The 20,580-nt window shown below is 43.3% G+C and overlaps 1 protein-coding gene across 7 annotated transcripts in view; it reads right to left on the bottom strand.

Annotated features, from left to right (window-relative positions):
* LOC120315266 (cilia- and flagella-associated protein 161-like) overlaps positions 1 to 20,388 on the bottom strand; it is a 37,235-nt gene extending 16,847 nt beyond the window's left edge. Inside the window, exons 1-4 of one of the 7 annotated variants that reach the window (XM_039359328.1) lie at positions 19,935 to 20,388; positions 18,852 to 19,822; positions 17,390 to 18,531; positions 6,510 to 6,631 (exon numbers count right to left, since the gene is read on the bottom strand). In XM_039359328.1, coding sequence (XP_039215262.1) covers positions 6,510 to 6,631; positions 17,390 to 18,096 — 829 coding nt within the window. In that variant the 5' untranslated portion in view covers positions 18,097 to 18,531; positions 18,852 to 19,822; positions 19,935 to 20,388. Of the gene's footprint in view, positions 1 to 6,509; positions 6,632 to 17,389; positions 18,532 to 18,851; positions 19,823 to 19,934 lie in introns of those variants that run through there. The other 6 variants (XM_039359326.1, XM_039359327.1, XM_039359329.1 and 3 more) reach the window with 6 other exon arrangements.
* Positions 20,389 to 20,580: the final 192 nt, after the last annotated feature.

Genomic DNA, 20,580 nt, shown 5'->3' with positions numbered 1-20,580 from the left:
CTGATCAAAGAGAGAAGCAACCTAGAACTAAGGAGAAATTTCCTGACAGTTAGAACAATTAACCAGTGGAACAGCCTGCCTCCAGAAGCGGTGAATGCTCCAACACTGGAAGTTTTTAAGAAAAGACTGGACAGCCATTTGTCTGAAATGGTAAAGGGTTTCCTGCCTGAACAGGGGGTTGGACTAGATGACCTCCAAGGTCCCTTCCAACTTTATTATTATTATAAGTTCCTTTTTTCCCACCCCAGTTTAAATCCTACATCAGCCTAGCCATTCTAGGCATCTGATGAAGAGAACTGCAGCTCACCAAAACTTGTACTTTTAAATAAAATTTGTGAGATGGAAAAGATGCAGCCTGACTCTTGACTCACGCACACACACACACCCTGGTTACTGGGATACTGTGTCTAGAATTTGAGATTTGCCCTGAGCTCTGTATGAAATTACCTGCTTTAAACATCTACATGGAGTATCAACAGCTGGTTGAACCAGCACCAGATTAGAACTAGTGAAAATATGTCTGCTGTACTTCAAATAATCCCGCCCCCCTTGCATGTAAGGGAAACATCCATAAGTAAAGCACGGCAATTCATCTAAATTAGTGCTTTTCAGACTTGGCAATGTGAAGATCCGCAGACTTCAGCTCTCAGAATTTCCTAGCCAACGTGGCTGAGGAATTCTGGGAGTTGAAGTCCATGCATTTTCAAGTTGCCAAGTTTCAAGAACACTGATCAAAAAAGCTTGTCTGGAAGCACTCAAGCATCCCATCCTGCCCCCAGACAGAATTTTCTGTTGTCCTTTAAAACCGACTTGGCGGGTTTCTGAAACTACCCTTTTCAAAGAGAAAAAGAAAAAAAAAGAAAACACAGGACACAGAATCATGGTCTCCAGTTATAAGAAAAGAAGCACAGGTTGAAAACTGGAAAATATCCCGTAATGGGGAGAGGAATTTGATGGCGGACCCAATGGTGTCCTTTCTTTTGCCCCACGTCTTCAGGGAGATGTAATTTATTTAATTTATTATGGATTTTGCCCAGTGCAGAGAGCTTGAGCGCCTTGTCGGCCACAAAAGCCTCTTTCAACTCTATAATTCAATCACTACAAAGTCCTGCAAAGACCAGAATTAGAAAGCAAAACAAGCATTAAAATGTGAACACACATATATATATACACACAGAGCCTTCCATGAATAGCCCAAGAGAATTAGTTTAAACTCATTACATTTAATTGGCTCTTAGGAGCTTAAGAGGAACACAAATACTGTAGTCTCTTTATGGCATCAATTATTGCTAGCCCTAACCTATCATGGGATTTTTTCTTTCTTTCTTTTCTTTCAATTAAGTACTGACCTCTTTCTATTTTGGGCAACTCTGCTCTACTTCTAGGAGCATTCTTGCTGAGAAACTCTACCAAGATCTGTAGAAGATCTATTCCAGCCTAAATCGGCCATTAGGGCTGAAATGGTCTCACTCATTCCCTGATCACGCTAAAGGAATCTTTTTAAGTCAGAAAAAATCAGATCTAAGGTTAACCTACAGTCTAATGTGTGGGTGGAGGGGGGGTTCCCCCAAAGCTTGGCAACTTGACAACGTGGACTTCAATTCCCAGAATTCCCCAGTCACCATTCTGGGACTTGAAGTCCACGTCCTAAAGTTGCAAGTTTGAGAAACACTGTTGAACAGGTAACACTGTTAGACACTGAGGTACATGTTTGTAAGCTGCAATCCCAAAATCCAGTTTGGCTGCATTTGCAAAGGACAGCAAAGGACAAACTAGTCCAACCTGATTTATCCAGGCATATTATGGAAAACCATCCCCAAAAGGGTTTAATAAGAAAGCAAAAGATAAACCATGAGAGCATGTGGGTGGGCATAAATAGCCTCTTGTAAGAGTCCTCTTCATGTTTTTCAGATGTGGGATGTAGCAGAGGGCAGTTTTTGTTCTTAAGGCTATTTTTTGTCTGAGCCCAAAGATTTCCTTACTACAGTGTAGATCTGACATGGCAGCTTTGCATTTACATGCTCAGGCATCCATGGAAAGGCATTCACATCCTGAAGCCATAACCATGAACAAACCATGACAATTGCACTCATCCATCACACTAGGTTGGTATCAAGTCTGTCTGTTTGCTGCCTTTGATATACGGTAGTTTTTGACTTCTGGTGACTTCCTGGACTATCCGTGTAGTTTCTTGGCAAAGGGTTGTTGTTGTTGTTGTTGTTTTTGCTATTGCCTCCTTCTTCCTAGGCCTAGTTAGACCCTAACTCTAACTGACCCAATGTCACTCAGCTGGCTTCGTGGCTAAAACAGAACTAGAACTCCCAGTTTCCTGTCTCTATCCTGATGCCTTAACCACTACACCAAACAGGGTCGCTAAGTTTGGTGGCTTAATTAGAAATCATGGATTAAAAAGTCACTTGGGAGCCTCATTCCCAAGTTGTACACCTGTTGACAGAGCTTTTGCTCTTCAAAAAAAAAAAAAAAAAAGAGAGAGAGCTTTTTTCAAAACACAGCTCATCCCACCTGCCAGTGAAATAGCTTTCACTTGGAAAGCTCTTTCCAAGTGAAAAGATGGAAAGACAGCTCAGCCGGCCTTTTTTTTCTCCTTTTACAGGAAATGGATGAAGTCTAGGCTGAAATAATTTCTCAGGCTGTTTTTTAAATTGCTGCTGTAGAGGAAACATATCCTGTTAACAACAGGAAACCAATAGCTTTTGCTAAGTAACCGGGTTCTCCAGCGTAACTGAGGACCAATATAGGGAGGCGGGAAAAATGCAGACTGGGAGCCTGCTTGAGGATGCAAGAGAGCTATTAAACGGCCTGCAAACTCCATGCAACTGCAGCCAGACTGATATTGAATAGGGCACATGAGCTCTGTGAGACCCAGACTGAAGAAAAGGACTATGTGCATGCAAATGCAATGTGTGGGAGACATTAAATATTGCTATTTTAATAATGGAGACTCACAGAAGGGACTATAGTTCTTCAACATAGGGAATGTATTCAGGAAGAGGGTAGGCGTGTTGCTTTCTCCCCTTGTGAATTTTATTCCTTTGAAGAGCATTCTTTCGTGCATCTTCTCTAGTTGTTCCTCTTTTTTTAATGGCAAAGATGTCACCTCCATACAGCACCGGATCCATAGTTTTGGTTGTATGTATGGGAACGGTAAGAGTTATGGGCCTAGTGTTCCCTTACATTATGGCCTCTGCTAAGAGTCCTGAGACTGATTAGTTAAGTCCATGATTCTGGGCATTTTGATCTCTGTGTTGGGTATGTTGTGTAGTAGTGCTGCCATGGATTCTGGATCTATGGACATAAAGAGTGGTCCCACAAGAGAAGCTAAGAACGTTATTCAAACGAGCGCAAATGCTGGCAGGGGAATTCTGGGAGTTAAAAATCCACCCCATCTTAAAGTTGCCAAGTTTGAAAAAAAACAAACTGATGTAACCCTTTTGCAAGTCTGTGGAAGAATGCCAGCTCTATGGAGCCACGATTCTACCATTTGCACTCTTAACTTCATAGCAGTCAAAATTTTGCCACAGATTGGGAGGGCCTTGTCATTACATGTCACAACCTGTCATTACTGTTTATCTTGAGTAAATGATAGGAACTCCAAGGGCACTTCCTTTCACCCCCCTGCTCCACTATCTCAAATTATGCTTCCAGCAAAAAAACAAAACAAAACAAACCTCTCAAGGTAAAGATTAAGCACATATTCCAAGGTTGAATTATCTCAGTTTACTCACAATAACATTAGAAGAGACACAGTCAAAAAGCAGAATTTGAGCTGCTCAAGTAGCAAATTCAAAGACTCAACCAGCAAAGGGTCTAGGAGAACAATGGCAAAGCTGGGACACTCCGAAGAAGGCTGTTGATGAGTTACTCCGAGCATCTGTCTCTGCTCAGGGAGGGGCTTTTATTCAGGAAGCTCCCTCAACCCCACCCAAGCCCAGCTGTTACTCATTATTTTAAGGCTGCAGAGCTACTCCTAATTCCCAAATAGACAATTGTTCCTCTGGTGGCCTTTGAAGTTGGGGGTTCCTCCTCAGATAGCAACAGCAACCAAAATATCATGTTTACAAATCAGGCTAAGCCATGATGTGGATGATTTTTTTTTGACCATGCACAAACCCAGCTACTGTGCTTTAACTATGGTTTATAAGATATCTTAACCTGGCCTCCAGAGATTAAACATAAAAAAAAAACAAAGAAAAGCTTAGCAGATATGCAATTTCAGCCAGAGTCTCTCTCTCTTTCCCTCCCTCCCTCTCTTCTTAAAACTTGTTGCTAAAACAAAAAGAGGTTTTATTTGGGGAAGTGGGATTGATTTTTTTTTTTTAATATTCAAAGAATTAGTTGGGATTCATGCAAGAAGGGGGATGTACAATGGCATGTCTGCAGTTTAAATCCCTTTGCACCTGATTCCAGGCATGAATCTTAAAGTGACACTAAAAAAATGGGAAGGGGCTTTCCCACAAGATGAAACTTTTATCTTGCAACCTCCTATGTTATTTCTATAGTGGATGAGTTAAATTTTATTTATTAGACATATAGGAGAGACTCAAGAAGTCTGGCAGTTTACCATTCTAAAGACAGGACTTCATAGATAGATTATCACTGGCCCTGAGATTAGATGTGGAAACCCACTGGTAACGTACACTTTGTAAAGCTAGGCTCTTCTGTGATGGTCTTTATAACTGGGCTCATAAATATAAATACATAGATATGAAATAAGTTTGCATTGAACAGGGATTATTCTCCAGTATGTTTGCAGGGAACGCAATGCCTTAGAGTAGTTTGACCCAGGACATGGAGACTCAAATTATGTTCTCCTGTCCATGTCAGTTAAAGGCCGAGGGGCTGGGTTGGTACAATATGCTAAGTCCAGGCTGATGGTTCAATCTATTCAATATCCCCACCCTCACATGTTGCTTCAGCAACCAAGTTCAGGGAACTGTATAACAGACAAATGGCTGTCCAGTCTCTTCTTAAAAACGTCCAGTGTTGGAGCATTCACCGCTTCTGGAGGCAGGTTGTTCCACTGGTGAATTGTTCTGACTGTAGGAAATTTCTCTGGTGAAGGGGTAACTGCTGTTCTGTGGAAAGCGACATGAACATGACAGAACAAGAGAAAACGGAAAAGTGATGTTTCATTTGAGTCCATATCAATTCACAGATCTTTTCATAGTGTGTCCACATTGTTTTCCTTACAACAATGCAAAAAAGAGTTGTGTTGTAAACTCATTATGTTTTAATTTGCCGACCAGCCCACCATCTTGAGATGTCCTTTATGCCATGTTATTTCATCCAAATGCTAATCAGGTCTGATCCTCTTAGCTTTTCAAGATCAGCCAAAATCAACCAGGATACTCAGATGCAATCTGATTTGTTCTTCATCAGTTTCCTATTTTAGCACTGTACATTCCACTAGCTCAAGAAAACGGCCAGATTTTTAGTTTATTTTGAAACATATAATGCTCAGCATGGCCTGCTGAACCACCGTTTGTTGAACAATTCTTCCTTGCTTGGTATTAGTATGTTGTAAAGAATGAATTGGAAGCCACCGAGATCATATTCACAGAACTAAAGCCAACGACATTATGGCTTAGTGCATGCGAGTTAATCTTAACACTTCAAGTTGTTATCCCGTTAAAGTTATTTTCTCAAGGAATAATATATCCAACTGTCGAGAATTGGAAACTGTTCTCCCTGCTTTAAGCAGTTGGATTGTTTCCACTGTTGCTAGTGAACGGCGTATTTTGTAATGCTACAGGATTTATTTCCGAACGCAACACTTGTGCCTAGCGACTGTTCTGCCCAGTATTTCAAATATGACTAAGAAATTATATCAGACAGTTCTCTATCTTTAACATGAAGTACTTTAAAAAAAATTGCATCTGATGGGTTGGGTGAGGGGGAAGAAAGAAATATGACTATAAGGGCTTCCAATTATTTTCACAGTTTCTGCTGTGTTGTTATTTCGGACCAAAGGATTACAAATAAATTTGGTACAAAACTGTAACCCCGAAAGGAAATTGGCAATGAAATCACAGAGCATTTACGTGAAGCAATTCAACCCCCTTTTTTATGACCTTGTAGTCCCTTAATTTGGGATAGAGTCAAGGTGACTGAATGGAGCTGAGCATTTACTGGCCGACCCTTCCAGAGTTCACAGTAGATATCAACTTTCCGAGTGGGAGGCAAGCATCTTCACCACTAAGCCAATTTAAAATTAAGGGATTACGGGGTTGTAAAAAGGGAGCTTTAAAGGGAGTTTGAAGCAATTCAGACCAAAAGAAAAGCCCAATGACCAAGAACTTTACACCAGTGAAAAATATTCTAAATGTATCTAATTGTAAACTGGCTGCTTCGTTTCTCCCTATCTGCACACATGGACTGCATTCCCTTGCAAGCTCTTGACTCATTTCTTTTAAGTAGGTCTTCCTGTTCTTAAATCAAGGGCAGCAGCAAACAGTTATCTAGCTTCAGCAAAATGCCCAAATACAAACGTTTTAAGGGAGAGAAGACAGCAGTTCTAGACTTAAAACAACAGATGGACTTGCTCTCTTGCTGAACACGCCACATCAGAGTGCACGGAAAATGGACTTCAAAAGCTTTTCCATACCACAGCCTGGGTGAAAAAAATAAAATAAAATAAATCTGATCAGAGCACTCTAAAGTACAGCTTATCCCCAAACAACATTTGCCAGAATTTTAACAGTAGCTGAATAAAACAACACCTCCACCTTATGAGGCCAATAGAGGGGGGGGGGGAATAAAGATTTAAGTCCATAGACTTTATCCTAAGAATTTCTTTAATTAAGAAGGATCAAAGTCAGGCATTTTGTGTCACAAAAACACAAAACGTGACTCACACGTCATCAGGGCAAACACAGAGACATCAGAAAGGAGAGGAAGACAGAGAAAAGGCTTCAAACCCTGACTTCAGCAGGAAGTCAGTGGGAAAAGGAAGGGTGGGGCTCAACAGGGTGCAAAAACACTTCTAGGAAAGGATTTCTTTGAGTTCTGGGCAAAATGCTGAATTTTTGGAGACTGCTTCATTTCATTGTCATTGTTGTTTTTGTTGTTTTTGTTTTTGTTATTATTATTATCATTATTATTATTATTATTAATCATCATCATCATCATCGCATAGTCAGCCAGATGTTCAGACTGGATTTGGCATTTTTGCAAGGACCTGGGATAGGCAGATGTGGATGTTTGAATTGATGGTATTACAGATCTCGTCGCAGGATGGAAGCTGTTCCTAGTAAGGCCACCTTTTGCAATTGACTGATGGCGAATTTGTCAATGCCAATGGTGTCCAAGTGGTGCTCCAGTTGTTTTGGGATTGCACCCAAGACGCCTATTACTATTGGTACCACCCTTGCTTGCCTTTGCCACAGTCGTTCTATTTCTATTTGTAGGTCTTTGTATTTTGTTATCTTCTCCAGTTCTTTCTCTTCTATTCTGCTGTCTCCAGGCACATCCACTACCCAGATCATCATCATCATCATCATCATCATCATTTTAAAGAGCCAAGGAACAAGCTACATATTATGATAGCCGGGGCAGAAATGAAACCTTTGTAAAAAAATTTTTGCGTGGGGATAGAAGGAAGAGGCAAGCTTGCAGGGATGATGCTATGAATGAAAAAAAAGGATCATTTTTGGAACACTCATTTTAAAATACATACTTCACTTTTCACTTTGGGATGAAACTATCCAGATTAGTCAGTCTATTTAAAGTCAAACCCAATCAGCATCCATTCATCTTTGGAAATGCTTAGAAATGGCTTCTCCCCACCCCTCTTATTATTTTTTTTCCCCTCCTCCTCGGGCTTTTTGAGAACTTTTAAAATATTTGTCTTTGTGTCGTTTTTGAAATGATGCAGTTTGTTGGAGTTATGTTGAGGAGCTTTGCTGGGACACCTTTTTCTGTGGCATAGAATCCTAGATGCTCGCTAGGTTGGGAGATGCAGTCAAAACCCTTTATCCAGGGGTTCCTCCTGATTCTTCTGAATCAAAGTGCGGGGTGCCAAGATGATTGTAAAAATGAGACTGGACAACCATTTGACCAGGATGGTATAAGGTCTCCTGCCTTGAGCAGGAGGTTGGACTAGAAGACCTCTGAGGTCCCTTCCAGCCCAATGATGTTCTATGTTTCTATGTTCAAAACAGGTGGCACAGTCATTCACTCAAGCCCTCCCTTCTCTGATCACCTCCAAACCAAGGGAAATGCAGGAATCCTGCTCCTACAGTAGTGGCCAAAATTGGGGAAATCTTTTGGGAAAAGTGTACAGTAGAAATGCCACCTTTGGTTAAGTTTCCACCCATTTTTCTTCTAATTTCTTTATAACTGTAGCCTTGTTCACTTAAGAATACTATTTTACATCACTTTCTGGGCAACCAGTCAACTCTTTGCACCATTAATTTAATTTTATTACGTTTTACAAGATCACTAAATGAAAGAACACAAAAAACCCCAACCAACTTGATAGCCATCACATAACACACTGACAAATGGCCTCCTCTCAGCTTCAATACATGACATCAATCATTGAGTCCTACTGTGATCTGATTGGCTCATTGCCAAAACAAGATGACACCTCTAAACACTCATGCTCATTGGCTACAATCAGATGAAGGAAAGCTACCTGATATCAACCTAAGCAAGTTGTGCTTCCTTTTTCTGGTTATTTGGCTATAACTTTTCATAGAATACAGTAGAAGATAATTGAACAAACGTTGTTGTGTTACATTCTTGATTAAATTATCTTTCCATTGATATATAATTTTATGGCACTACTCCCCAAAAAAGTGGTGTTATTAGCCATCAAACCTCAAAAATACACTTTTCCCAACAGGTTTCCACAATTTTGGCCACTACTGAAAGACATAAGACAAAATTCTGTTTTGATGGAGATTTTGGAAGCAAAGTCCCTTTCATCGAATGAGAACTGGCAGAAAAATGAAGATTTCTGCTCTGCACTGCTAAAAATAGAATAGTGGGATATCAGTAAAATGAGACAATTGAGTCTCTTGTGGCAGTCAGCTTCACTTAACGCTATTTTAGGAAAGCATTCCATGCTGTTTTCCACCAGCATCCTATTTCCATTTAAAACCAATCGTTCCTGACCCATGTTTCTGAAATACAGTCATATTGAGCATTCCCTCCACCAACTTCCTGTGTACAACAATCTTGTGAAGTAGACAGAGACAAAAGATAGGAAGAAGTGTCATCCAGTGAGCTTCCATCACCAAGGGCAGACTTAAATACAGAGTACCCTGTGTTGTGTTCCTTTCTCAAATATTACGCTGGAAGACCCTTGAGGAAAGAAATATCTTTTTTAAAAAAAATGTTGGTACAAAGAAGAGATTGTCAAACTTTTTCAGGCTCCACAACCTGTTAAGAAGAAGAAATTTCTGACCAAGAGTTAAAATTTTAGTGATTAAAAAATGGGCTGCCTTCAAGTGAACTTTTTTCCCCTTGTTATGGGACATCACCAAGCTCCTATTGAGCCCTAGGAAGTCCATGAAGCAGATTGAAAAACTCAGTAGAAAGTACCAAGAATATTACAGGTAGTCCTTGACGTACAACCATTTGTTTAGTGGCCTTTCAAAGTTATAACAGCACTGAATAAAGTGACTTACTTGCCCTTAAGAGCATCATAGCATCCCCCACGGCCACATGATCAAAACCCAGGTGTTTGGCAATCAGCATGCGTTTACGATGGCTGCAGTGTCCTGGGACTTTCCAAGCCAGTTTTTGACAAGCAAACTCAATGCAGGATTTGCTTAATGACCATGTGGTTCACTTAACAGCTGCAAGGTTTGAACCTATAACAATATCCTAATCAAGGAAGTACCAACTCAGACAAACAATCAAGCAATAAGCAACAGCCTAATCAAGAAAGTACCAAGGCGAAAACACCCTTACCAGCACTGACAGGGCAGGCTAGTGCATATCAACAGGATGCAAAGCCCACTCCCTTCTAGCACTGATGGTGTTATCTAGTTGGGTAATGAAACATTACCCAACAGAGAGCACCACGGGCTCCATAGTTCAGCCTTGAGCTACATTTATTCTTTCCTGTTCAGATTGGGCTTTTGTGTACTCTCCACTGCCATCTCACAACCTTACAAGCACAAGCATACCAAACTCCACCCACAAGAATTAATTTCCTTGTAAATAAAAGTTCAAAAACAAATTGTCTTTCATCAAACTGAATGAGGGGAAAAACACAGAAACATTTATCCGACTAGCACTTTAAAGAAAATGAGAGGAGAGTTATCTAGAATGCTGCATTTCTTTCCAAATAGAAATTGAAACTGCACATTTTCTAAGTCTGTAAATTTCCCCAATTTTCCTAAGGGGGGGGGGAATAGTAACTTTCACTTCCATTTGAAGTAACCAAGGCAAGAATAAACAAATATTCTGTCTCTCCAAATCATGAGGTTGCAGAATAAAAATATAACCCAGCTGCAAAATGCAATCATAGATATTTTCATGGATGGTGGAAAACCCTGAACAATCCCATACTAATCTGTGCAGAACATGATCAAATGGAATACCAACAGGGAACTAGCTGAAACAAGCAGAAATGCTTACTGAATTACAGTATACTAGTGAAAAGTGCAATTTTTACGCATCCATGCAACGTTTCCACACACACATTTATGGACAATTCTGCCACCTGATATATACCATCATCGCATACAATTGGATTTAACTCCCCCCCATAAAAAAAGCATGCTACAATTGCAAAGAAATTTACTAAAGAGAAGGCTGTGTTCACACAACATGCTAAACCGCCTCTTATTTTACCATAGTTGATTGACTAAACCACAGGAGGTTGGATTCGTGCAACGCACTAATCCAAACTAAACAAAGAACATTACAGTTTAGCACAAACGAGCATGGACTATATCCATGTCTTGATTTATCCCCTTTTCATTTCAAATTAATCCCAAGACCTCAGACTATTTAAGTTCCATCTGCAATGGGAATTTCTTCTGAGTGAGTATCTAGGAATGTGCTATTTTGCGTATCCAAATCCCTCGGTTTTAATAAGCATTAGCTCACTTAACTTTGCAAACAATCAGGCTTTCCAGATCAAATAACCTATGCTATTTTTTCCCCAGATACAGGGGGACTCCCCATTGGCCCACATACATTTAAAACAGGAACACCTAATATTTTTAAAAAGCCTCTGCAGATCAATATTTTATGATGAACCAATATATTCCAACGCAAGTTGCTTTTCTCCAACTCCAAACACTTAAAGAAACGTAAGTATAGAGACAACTACAACTACTGTTGAGATTTTTTTTTTTTTTAATCACAGCTGAAGTTAGGAGTGTTTGGAAGAGTTAGAAAAGAAGCCAAAGCAAAAACACTGGGCCTAATCCAGAGTATATAATAGGTATAATGATAAAGAAACTGTTATAGATTGAGACCACTGTTGCCCAAATGGTCGATATTTTTTTTATTCGCAATTCCCACTCTGTTGTAGTGGAACAACCAATCACTAAGTTATCAGGGAGAACCAATGATTTGTCACTGCCATCTTCCCCAGTAATCCATTCTGGTTGGGTGATGACAGCACAATAAACCTGAGTTAATAAAACATGACTTCTATTCATATAGGTTATTTAATCTAAATGAACCATGTTATGACTTCACATGATATTTGGGTTCACCTCTTATACTCAGGAAGGGGTCCAAGAACAAAATGAATGCAACAGCACTTAAGACTTATTTACCACTCTATAGTTCTTTACAGCCCTCTCTAAGAGGTTTACAGAGTCAGTCTATTGCCCCCAACAACCTGGATCTTCATTTTATCAACCTCAGAAGGTTGGAAGGCCAAGTCAACCTTGAGCCCTGTCAGGATTGAACTCCAGGCGGTGGGCAGAGTCAGCCTGCAATACTGCATTCTAACCACAGCGCCACCACAGTTCGTCCTATCCACCAACACCTCTATTTTTCCCCATCTAGCAGAAAGAAAACAGATTTGTCCAGGTATTTTTTTAATTATCAGTTTTGGAGAATCAAGGGCTACAGTGAGCCAAGAAATGATAGACATAAATGGCAGATGGAATAGCTGGGATTTGGGACCTCCCCACTCACCCCTAATGTCTGCGTCTCTGTTCTTGCTCCAGCTTATTCCAGCTGCATTAACTGCATCTCTTGAATGCATCATGGATTGTTCTATTAGGGATAGAATAGAAATAAGAGGCAGAAGCAGTGCAGAAAGGATATCTGCCTGCTCCACCCCTGAACAGCGTCTACGAAACTCAAAAAATTGGAGGACTACAAGGAGCATTCATTGAACATCAATGTGGTTAGGTATCCATGGGTCAGGTGGAAGTGACATCACAGATCTACATTTCATCATGCAAATACTGCATGTAATATTAAACTGTATATAAGTATATATGTGAGATGAGAGAGTCAAGCTATTGTCCAAAGCACCTGAAAGCAGGAGAAGAAGCAACGGATGGAAACTAATCAAGAAGAGAAGCAACCTAGAACTCATGAGAAATTTCCTGGATGTGAGAACAATTAACCAGTAGAACTTGCCTCCAGAAGTTGTGGGAACTCCTTCACTGGAGGTTTTTAAGAAGAGACTGGACAACCACTTGTCTGAAATGGTATAGGGTTTCCTGCCTGAGCAGGGGGTTGGACTAGAAGACCTCCAAGGTCCCTTCCAACTATTATTATTATTATTATTGCTTATGCTTGAGATCACGGCCATGATTAGGAAGCAGCTGAAAATCCTAAATCTGACTTGATCCCAGTTCAACCATGACTTTTTAAAACAATTTGAGAAAGGGAAAAAAATAATTAGATACAAACATCCAGCCTAATGCCGTTGAGGATATTTCTAAAGGTAGGCTGGTCAGTTTTATTTGCAAAAGCCCTTTGGGTAGATCTTCTACTGGTAGAGCAAGGAGAGAGGTGAAGTTCAGGAATAGGCTTTGCCAGTTACTGATCTTCGTCTTCCAGGGGTTCTCAACCTTGGCAACTTTAAAACTTGTGGACTTCAACTCCCAGAATTCCTCAGCCAGCAAAGCTGGCTGAGGTATTCTGCGAGTTGAAGTAGACAAGTCTTAAAGTTGCCAAGGTTGAGAACCCCTGCAGTTTTAAGCAATGATTAAGTCCACTCCCAATAAAACAGGGGTGTCCAACCTTGGCAACTTTAAGATCTGTGGAGCAGCTCCCAGAATTCCCAAGCCAATCATGCTGGCTGGGGAATTCTGGGAGTTTTAATCCACAAATCCTAACTTTGCCAAGGTTGGACACCCCTGCATTAAAGTATTCTCTGGAAATTAAGTCTGATATATATTAGTGACAAGTTCATACACCCTGCTAAGCCATTGTTGATTTAGTCATGATTTTGGATAAACCGCGACTTTATAAATAATGGTTTGCAAATCATAATGACTACAAATCACATTATGTCGAAAGGAAATAAATTACACGATGGCTTAACACGATGCATGAATCCAGCCGTTAATCTACTTTCCATAGACAGCCGGAGTAGCACAGAGATTAGGATGTTGGGAGTAATATTGGGAAGACCCAGGCAGCAGCCTGCATATATTATGGAAATTCTTCAGTAACTTTCAGCCAGACGATTCTTATTAGGAGAATAAAATTAGGGAAGGTTGCCTCGAGTTCCTGAGAAACAGGATGATAAAAAGATATTATACACATTGTTCTTGACTTTGAATCATTCATTCAGTGACTGTTCAAAGTTACAATGGTGATGAAAAAAGTGACTTACAACTGGCCTTTACACTTGCAAGCCGACATGTGATCAAAATTCAGCTGCATGGCAACCCAGGATGCATTTACGACGGTTGCAGCATCCCAGGGTCCCTGCCATTTGGTGTAAAGTCAATGTGGGAATTGACTTTAAGCTGATTTGCTTAATGACCACAGGATTCACTTAGCAGGTGCAGTGATCCGCTTATAAAACTGGACGGGACTCACTTTTAACACCCACTTTGCTTAGCAAGTTCTAGTCCCAGTTGTGATCATAAAGTCGGGGACCCGTCCTGTACATTAGTGAGTGCTTCCATTTTGTGATAAAGGATTTCAAGGGAAATATTTTATCTCCTAGTCATGTTTCAAAATCTTATGCATACATCAATAATCAGATCATACAGGCAGGCATATGTGTGTACATGAATGCACAATCTTTCTGTTTATTCCAAATAAGATCACCAATGCAATGACTACAGTGGTTGTGGCTCATTTCATGGCACAATCCTGTATCTATTCAGAAGTAAATTTGACTTCAGATAAACTTAGGGATTAATGTACCGACCGAGTTTCTTGCAGACAAAGAGGCATGGCTGGATTACAAACGCTCTCTAGCCACAAAGGACATAAATAAGCACTGGCAGTAGAAATCCTCTTTTACTACTTCTTTAATGTATTAAGTCTTTCTAATAAAAGTTAACTGCAAATTAATAGCAGCCAATCCACGTTAGCCTTTATTGTCTGGTTGTTATTTTTTTGTTTGTTTGTCATTTATAAGTGAAGCAAGTCTAATAAACGGAGTTAAAACAAATTGTAAAAAACATGAAAGAACTTGGGGACCCCCATGAGTGCATCCTACTGGTTGATCATTTTATTAAAGATGCCAAGAAAGGAACTCCTTTCCTTTGCTAATGAGAATTCTTTTGCTCCGATTGCAAAGGGTTCTTTTCAGGAAGAAACATGCCAGCTAAAAGCAAGCCATCATCCACTACAACAGATATCAAAGGTGAAGTGGTTTTGCAAAAGCATGACAAATGCTGATATCCATGCTTTAAAGAAAACAAGATGCGTTTCTTGAACTAAGGGAATCACTCCATGCGCTCCAAATTATCACTTGAAAGGATGGAAGCAATCCCTGGTCCAAAAAGGCTTAGGTAGGTATGGTTCATTATTATTCATTACATATTATTGCCTGCACTACCTCTGAGGACATCAGAGGTAGCACAAATCCTTTCCTATCTTAGCACCCTGACACCTTGAAGATTTGCTAAGGTAAGCTGCATCCCTGAACAGGAATATTACTATTACAAATTTTCCTTTATTAACATCATACGAAATACTCTCTACGGGTAACTCTCGACTTACAACAGTTCGTTTAGTCACTATTCAAGGTTACAACAGCACTGAAAAAAAGTGACTTTTGATCATTTTTCACACGACCATTGCATTCAGAGGCTTGGCAACTGGCATATTCTTATCACAGTTGCAGCGTCCTGGGGTCACTTTTGTAACCTTTTGATGAGCAAAGTCAATGGGGAAACCAGATTCATTAACAACTGTGTTATTAACAACTGCAGCGATTCACTTAACAACAGTGGCAAGGTTTTAAAAGGGAGCAAAACTCACTTAACAAATGTCTCAGCAACACAAACGTTGGGCTCAATTGTAATCGTAAGTCGAGGATTACCTGTAATATGGTCACTGGGTTATGACCCTACACACCTAGGACTATAGGCTTGCCACACAATTTGTCTACTCCAAAGCAAACCTCATAGAGCAGGGCTTACTTCCCGAGATGTCCACATCTAGAAATCTGTATGTTAAGGCTGAGAAACTCAACATGTTACAAGGAGAAGCTCCTAAGTGAAAACATGAAGACTTGTTTCTGAATGAATATATCTAAGGTCCTAATGGATGCTTTTTTGGAACATTTGGATCAGATACAGTACAGCTCATTTGGGAATACTCTGGAAAAAGAAAATAACCATTCAACTTCTCAAGTTCCAACTTTGGCAAAGAAAAATGCAGGTGAACGCAAGCGAAGGAGAGGAGAAAGCAAAAGAATGTGTCATTTTTAAAAAGTCAAGAGAATTCAAATCTACAGAAGCTCATAGTAAAATTAAACCTCCTTCCGAATCATCCACTTTTGGGGGAGGAAGTCACACTTATACAACAGAGGATATTCTTTAAATGTTGAGAGATTCACAGAAGGCTGAGAAACAACATTTTAATAGATGAAATAAATACTCCAGTACATGCAAGATTTTAAAAAAAAAAAACACTGAAAAAAATTAATAATTAAAAACCAAAATCACTCATGTTATAGTGTAATTTACCCAATCCCTATTTTAACACACTCACAGTAGCTCCCCCATTGGAAAATGACACCCAGCCTCATTGCTTTCCCTGCAAATGCACTTCTAACCCATCACTCGATTCAAAAGTAACCCATACAAATCAAAACAAAAGTCGTAGCTACACTCATTCTTAAAAGTTTTCTTTCTTCCAGAGTGTATGAAAACTGAGGTAACTTTTTTTTTTCATTTTTCTTCTTCCTGCTCAACTAAACAAAATAAAATCTAGGAGATTTTGGTAGAACCACCCTCCCATCTCCTAACATTTTAAAAATCGCATCCAGCACGATTAAAGCTTGGACCCCCCCATCAGCACACCTTTCCTAGGACCGCTGTAAGCCCTGCTTGGTCACAGGCTTCAATAAAAGAAAGAAGCAATGAAGCACAATCAGCTTGGAGGCAGCCTTAGGAATAATTGCAAAGTTACGAGCCTGGGCAAGGTCCTAGGAGCCTGCTGGCAGCCAGCAATAGAAGAACAGAGAATTTAAATCATTTTGCACAAGGCCTGCAAAAGAGGAGAGCCTTGTCCTCCAAGAACTGACCTTGATTTTGGACCAAGCAAAAGGAAATGCAGTTGCTCGCTTGCCTGAACAGAATTCTACCTGCCTCAGGCCACTGCAAGCCACCTACAGTTCCATGCTTAAATGTAAGGCTGCTTGGATGATTTACAGATTTGGAGGGGAGGGGATGTGCGTCCCGTTCCCTCCCCAGATAACAGACATCCATGCTGATTATGACATGTAAGCTAAAAAAGCATGGTTTCACTGCCTCCTCACACTATTATTTTAGCAATAATAAGAAGAATTAAAGGACTGCGCTACACAAATTCTTTGGTATACGAAAAGAAAAATCTGGGGCAGAAAAGGGATTCTCTGTTGAGAGGCGGCCATGCAATCTAAAACTGAATAGATTAATTCACAGAATTTGCATTTGCTGGCGGTAAGGTCCGGGGTGAGGAGCGTTCCCTTAGGGCCTGAGATAACAGGTTGCAGCCGTCGGAGACCGCACACGCCGAGTTCCTCAACCTTTCCCTATATTCAGTCATCTTGGCGCTACTGTCGTTGTGTTGGGCTATATCCCTGAGGCATTGAGTAAGGAGCACGCAAGCCGAGACGACACTCATTGCACCGCCCAAAATGGCCGTCTGGACAGATTTGCCCTCTGGGTTGATGGTGGCCGCTCTGCCCAAAAACTGAGGCTCTGTGGCAAAGCCCACCAATGCACACACAGACTGCACCAAAGGTCCACTAAACAAGACGCACCGGTTGCGTGTCAGCTCGCTGGGGGACGTCTTGACCTCCCGGACGCAGGCCAGGAGAGCAGAGGCGCTGGTGCTCATGCATTTGACGCTAAGTTTGAACTGCTCCTTGGCAAATCTATCCTTGGACTTCTCGCTGGCCAGGACGCAGGCGTCGGTCAGGAACTTCAAGTTCTTGGACATGTTCTGGGAGACCTCCAAAAGGAGCTGAGGGCTTAGGTCAGCGAGAGGGGTGGCCTTCAAGATCCCACACCCATGCTCCACCTCGTGCTTACATCGGGTCACCTTGTAGCGATCCACCAAGCCGGGTGAAGCCGGCTGAGCCCCTGGCATCTCCACCGCCGCCAGGTAAGCAGCGTGGGCCGAGCACTCTGTCAAAGAGACCACCAAATCCCCCATCTCCCCCAGGATGTCCCCCACTTCGGTGAAACGGCCCATATTGAGTTGGCTCTGGACGTCATGGGTCAAAATGGAGAGGCCTTTGGTCCTGGCGATGATGGTGTCCCTGCACTTTTCAAAGGATTCTCCGAAGACAGACAAGCTCTCTGTATGGACGGGCCGGCTGTCACTGGAGAGCAGGAGCAGATCCGCTACCAGCTGCATCTTGATCTTGCAGAGGTCACAGGTGGCCACGAGCTTCTTCCTTGGCAAAGAGCTGCCGCTGGGGGTGGATGTCTCAGTAGTGGACTTGCCAGAGCTGCCGCTAGCCATGGTGCCGGAGGGGCACACGCATGCCTCTGGGGACCCCACTACTGCCACCACTCCGCTTCCAGCTGCCTCCCGAGGAGTCCCCGCTGAGCCCGGCAGGATCGCTCTGCCCTTTCCGCACCATCATTCCATTAATCTGCACAAAATAAACCAGAGTCTCGGAGCACCAGAGGGAGAGAAAGGGGCTGGCGGACCCACCACCAAGTCGGAAGCAAGCAGGGCAGCAGCGGCCAGTGTCCCTCCACCTTCTCCAGAAAGGGCTGCCACTCCAGACACAGGTCACAACACCCAGCCTGGGGATGAAAAACGCTGCGGTGGTCGCCACTGGCTCATGGGACCCTCAAACCCTCGGTTCTTTGAGGGCATCTTCGCGGCTCTGGCTGACTTTTCTTTCGGAGAGAGGCCAGGAAAAAATCCAGCCGCCGCTGCGACGCAGACCTACCAATACAAAGAGCAACGTTAAAACTTCCCGGCTGGCTGGGTGGCTTCATTCGGCCAGGTCTCAGCCAGGCGGCGACCCCCCGACAGAATTCACGCCTTTCCAAGGGAAGCTGGCTCCGCGGGGCAGTCAAAGCCCTCCGCGGGCGGAAAGCGGGCGGGCACAGGTCTTCCTCTCCCCGCTATCAGGAAGAGCAGGCGAGGGTGTGGCCCGGCTCAGCTTGAGCAGCAGCAGCAGCAGCAACGGCAGCGGGCGGAGAGCGAGGGAGGGGAGGGGAGAGCCGGCTGGGCTCGTCAAAGAAGCGTTTTTACGCGCTTACCTCCGGAGCAAAGGAGGACACGGGCGTCCGGGGGAAGGACCGGCGGGGCGGGCGAGGCAGCGTCTCTTGCTCGGCGGCCCCCTTCCTTCTTTCCTTCCTTCGCCGGCCCGGAATCCTCTGGGCCGTTTCTCTCCTCTTTTGCCCCGATCACGCCACCCACTTGGCTCCCCCGTTTCCGGGAAGACGCATCTCCGGCGGCCTTCAAGGCGTTGGCGCATCCGCTCGGCGGGCGGAGAAGTTCGGCCTCGCGTCCCCCGGTCAGGTGGAGGGTTGCTCGGAGAGTCCCGGGGGACGGGATCCTCGCCGGCTTCGGCCCCCTCCTCCGGCCATGGCTAGCTTTTCTTCCCCCGACTTCCAGAAGGGTGGAGGACTCCGAGGCCGGAAAGCAACACTTCCTATCTGCGGGGAGGAGCTGGGGGGTTTTGGGGGGGGGCGCCTCCTGACTTCCCAACTTTTTTTTAAAAAAAAAAAAAGTGGGGGAGGGATGCCTGCTAAGCGGCGCCCGCCTCTGCGGTGGCTTCCACCGCCCGGCCGGGATGGCTTGGCTGCTGCATGGCTGGGAAGGGCGGGCGGCCGTGCGCCTTAGCCGACGCGCCTGCTTGCTTGCTTGCCTCCCTCCCTCCCCTCCTTCCACCGCCGCCCTTTTCCCTCCCGTTGCCTCCGCTGCAACCTCGCCTTAAGCCTATAGCAATCTTTTGTGCGGCTTGTCGCCGCCCTTCCTTTTAAATGCCCACGCCCGCTGCTTACGGAAAACTCCTCCCCGGTGGAAGAAAGGAGAGGAAAGGCGGGGCGGCGGTAGCAGCGCCGCCGGGCTCCAGCTTCGCGTCGGCTGCTGCGCTCCCGGGTTGGGTTCGGGTCTGCGCAAAGCTCGCCTTGGGCTTCTGCTACTACCCGCCCTTGACACACAGTCGTCTTCGGGCGCCTGTCCAGCTTGATCTAAATTGTGCATTCATTCAGGGCGAAGTCCTTCCCTTTAAAAAAAAAAAAGAAAGAAAAAAGTTATGACTACATTAACCTGAACGGAAGGTCAATTCCACCCCCCCCCCTCCGCCGCCCCAGCTATCTTTAAAACGGGAGTTCTACCCTGGAGGACTTTAAAGTAGGATAACGCACGTGGCTGGGAGGGCCTGCGCTTCGTTTCGTTTTTCTTTCTTGGGAGGCGGCTTTCAAATCGAGGCCATCCATTATTAGTCATAATAATCCCCAACTCCATTAGCTGTGCAGACCTGGCCATCTACGGAGACGCTGGCAACCTTGGCGACGTCTACGATGCTAACGGAGTTTTCCCCCAAGCCAGCTGTTTTGTTTTGATTTTCCCCCCCTCCCCTTCAAGCTGGAAAAATAAGGGGGGGGGCGCAGGGAGGAAAGAAATAATAACAATGCAAACTAATGAGGTCAGCCCATTGGTCTTGCAAGCTGATTGGGTCGCGGTTTTGTTCCTGTCGGCCAATTAGGAAACAGCACAATTTAAAAAAAAAGAAAAAAGACCTGAGCTCTCTTTCATTATTGGATCCGTTCCCGATGTTTAAAAGAAGGGGGGAAAGTGTGCATTAAAACCGTTAAAACAATAGGTCGTAAAATGAGTGCCCCGTGTGTAACACCTCCGCGACCGCATCAAGGTCCGGGAGAGGCTGCAGGCTGGTTTTCATCCTGCAGCTGGTTTGGGAAAAGCATTTCTGACAACTGATTGGCTGGATTCAGAGGCAACACAGAAGATAAAAGGACTGGC

The sequence above is a fragment of the Crotalus tigris genome, unplaced genomic scaffold (assembly GCF_016545835.1).
Source record: "Crotalus tigris isolate CLP2741 ecotype Arizona unplaced genomic scaffold, ASM1654583v1 scf7180000019068.10715455, whole genome shotgun sequence".
NCBI lineage: Eukaryota > Metazoa > Chordata > Lepidosauria > Squamata > Viperidae > Crotalus > Crotalus tigris.
The sequence above is the reverse complement of the archived record's forward strand: the minus strand, read 5'-3'. Positions and strand labels throughout refer to the sequence as shown.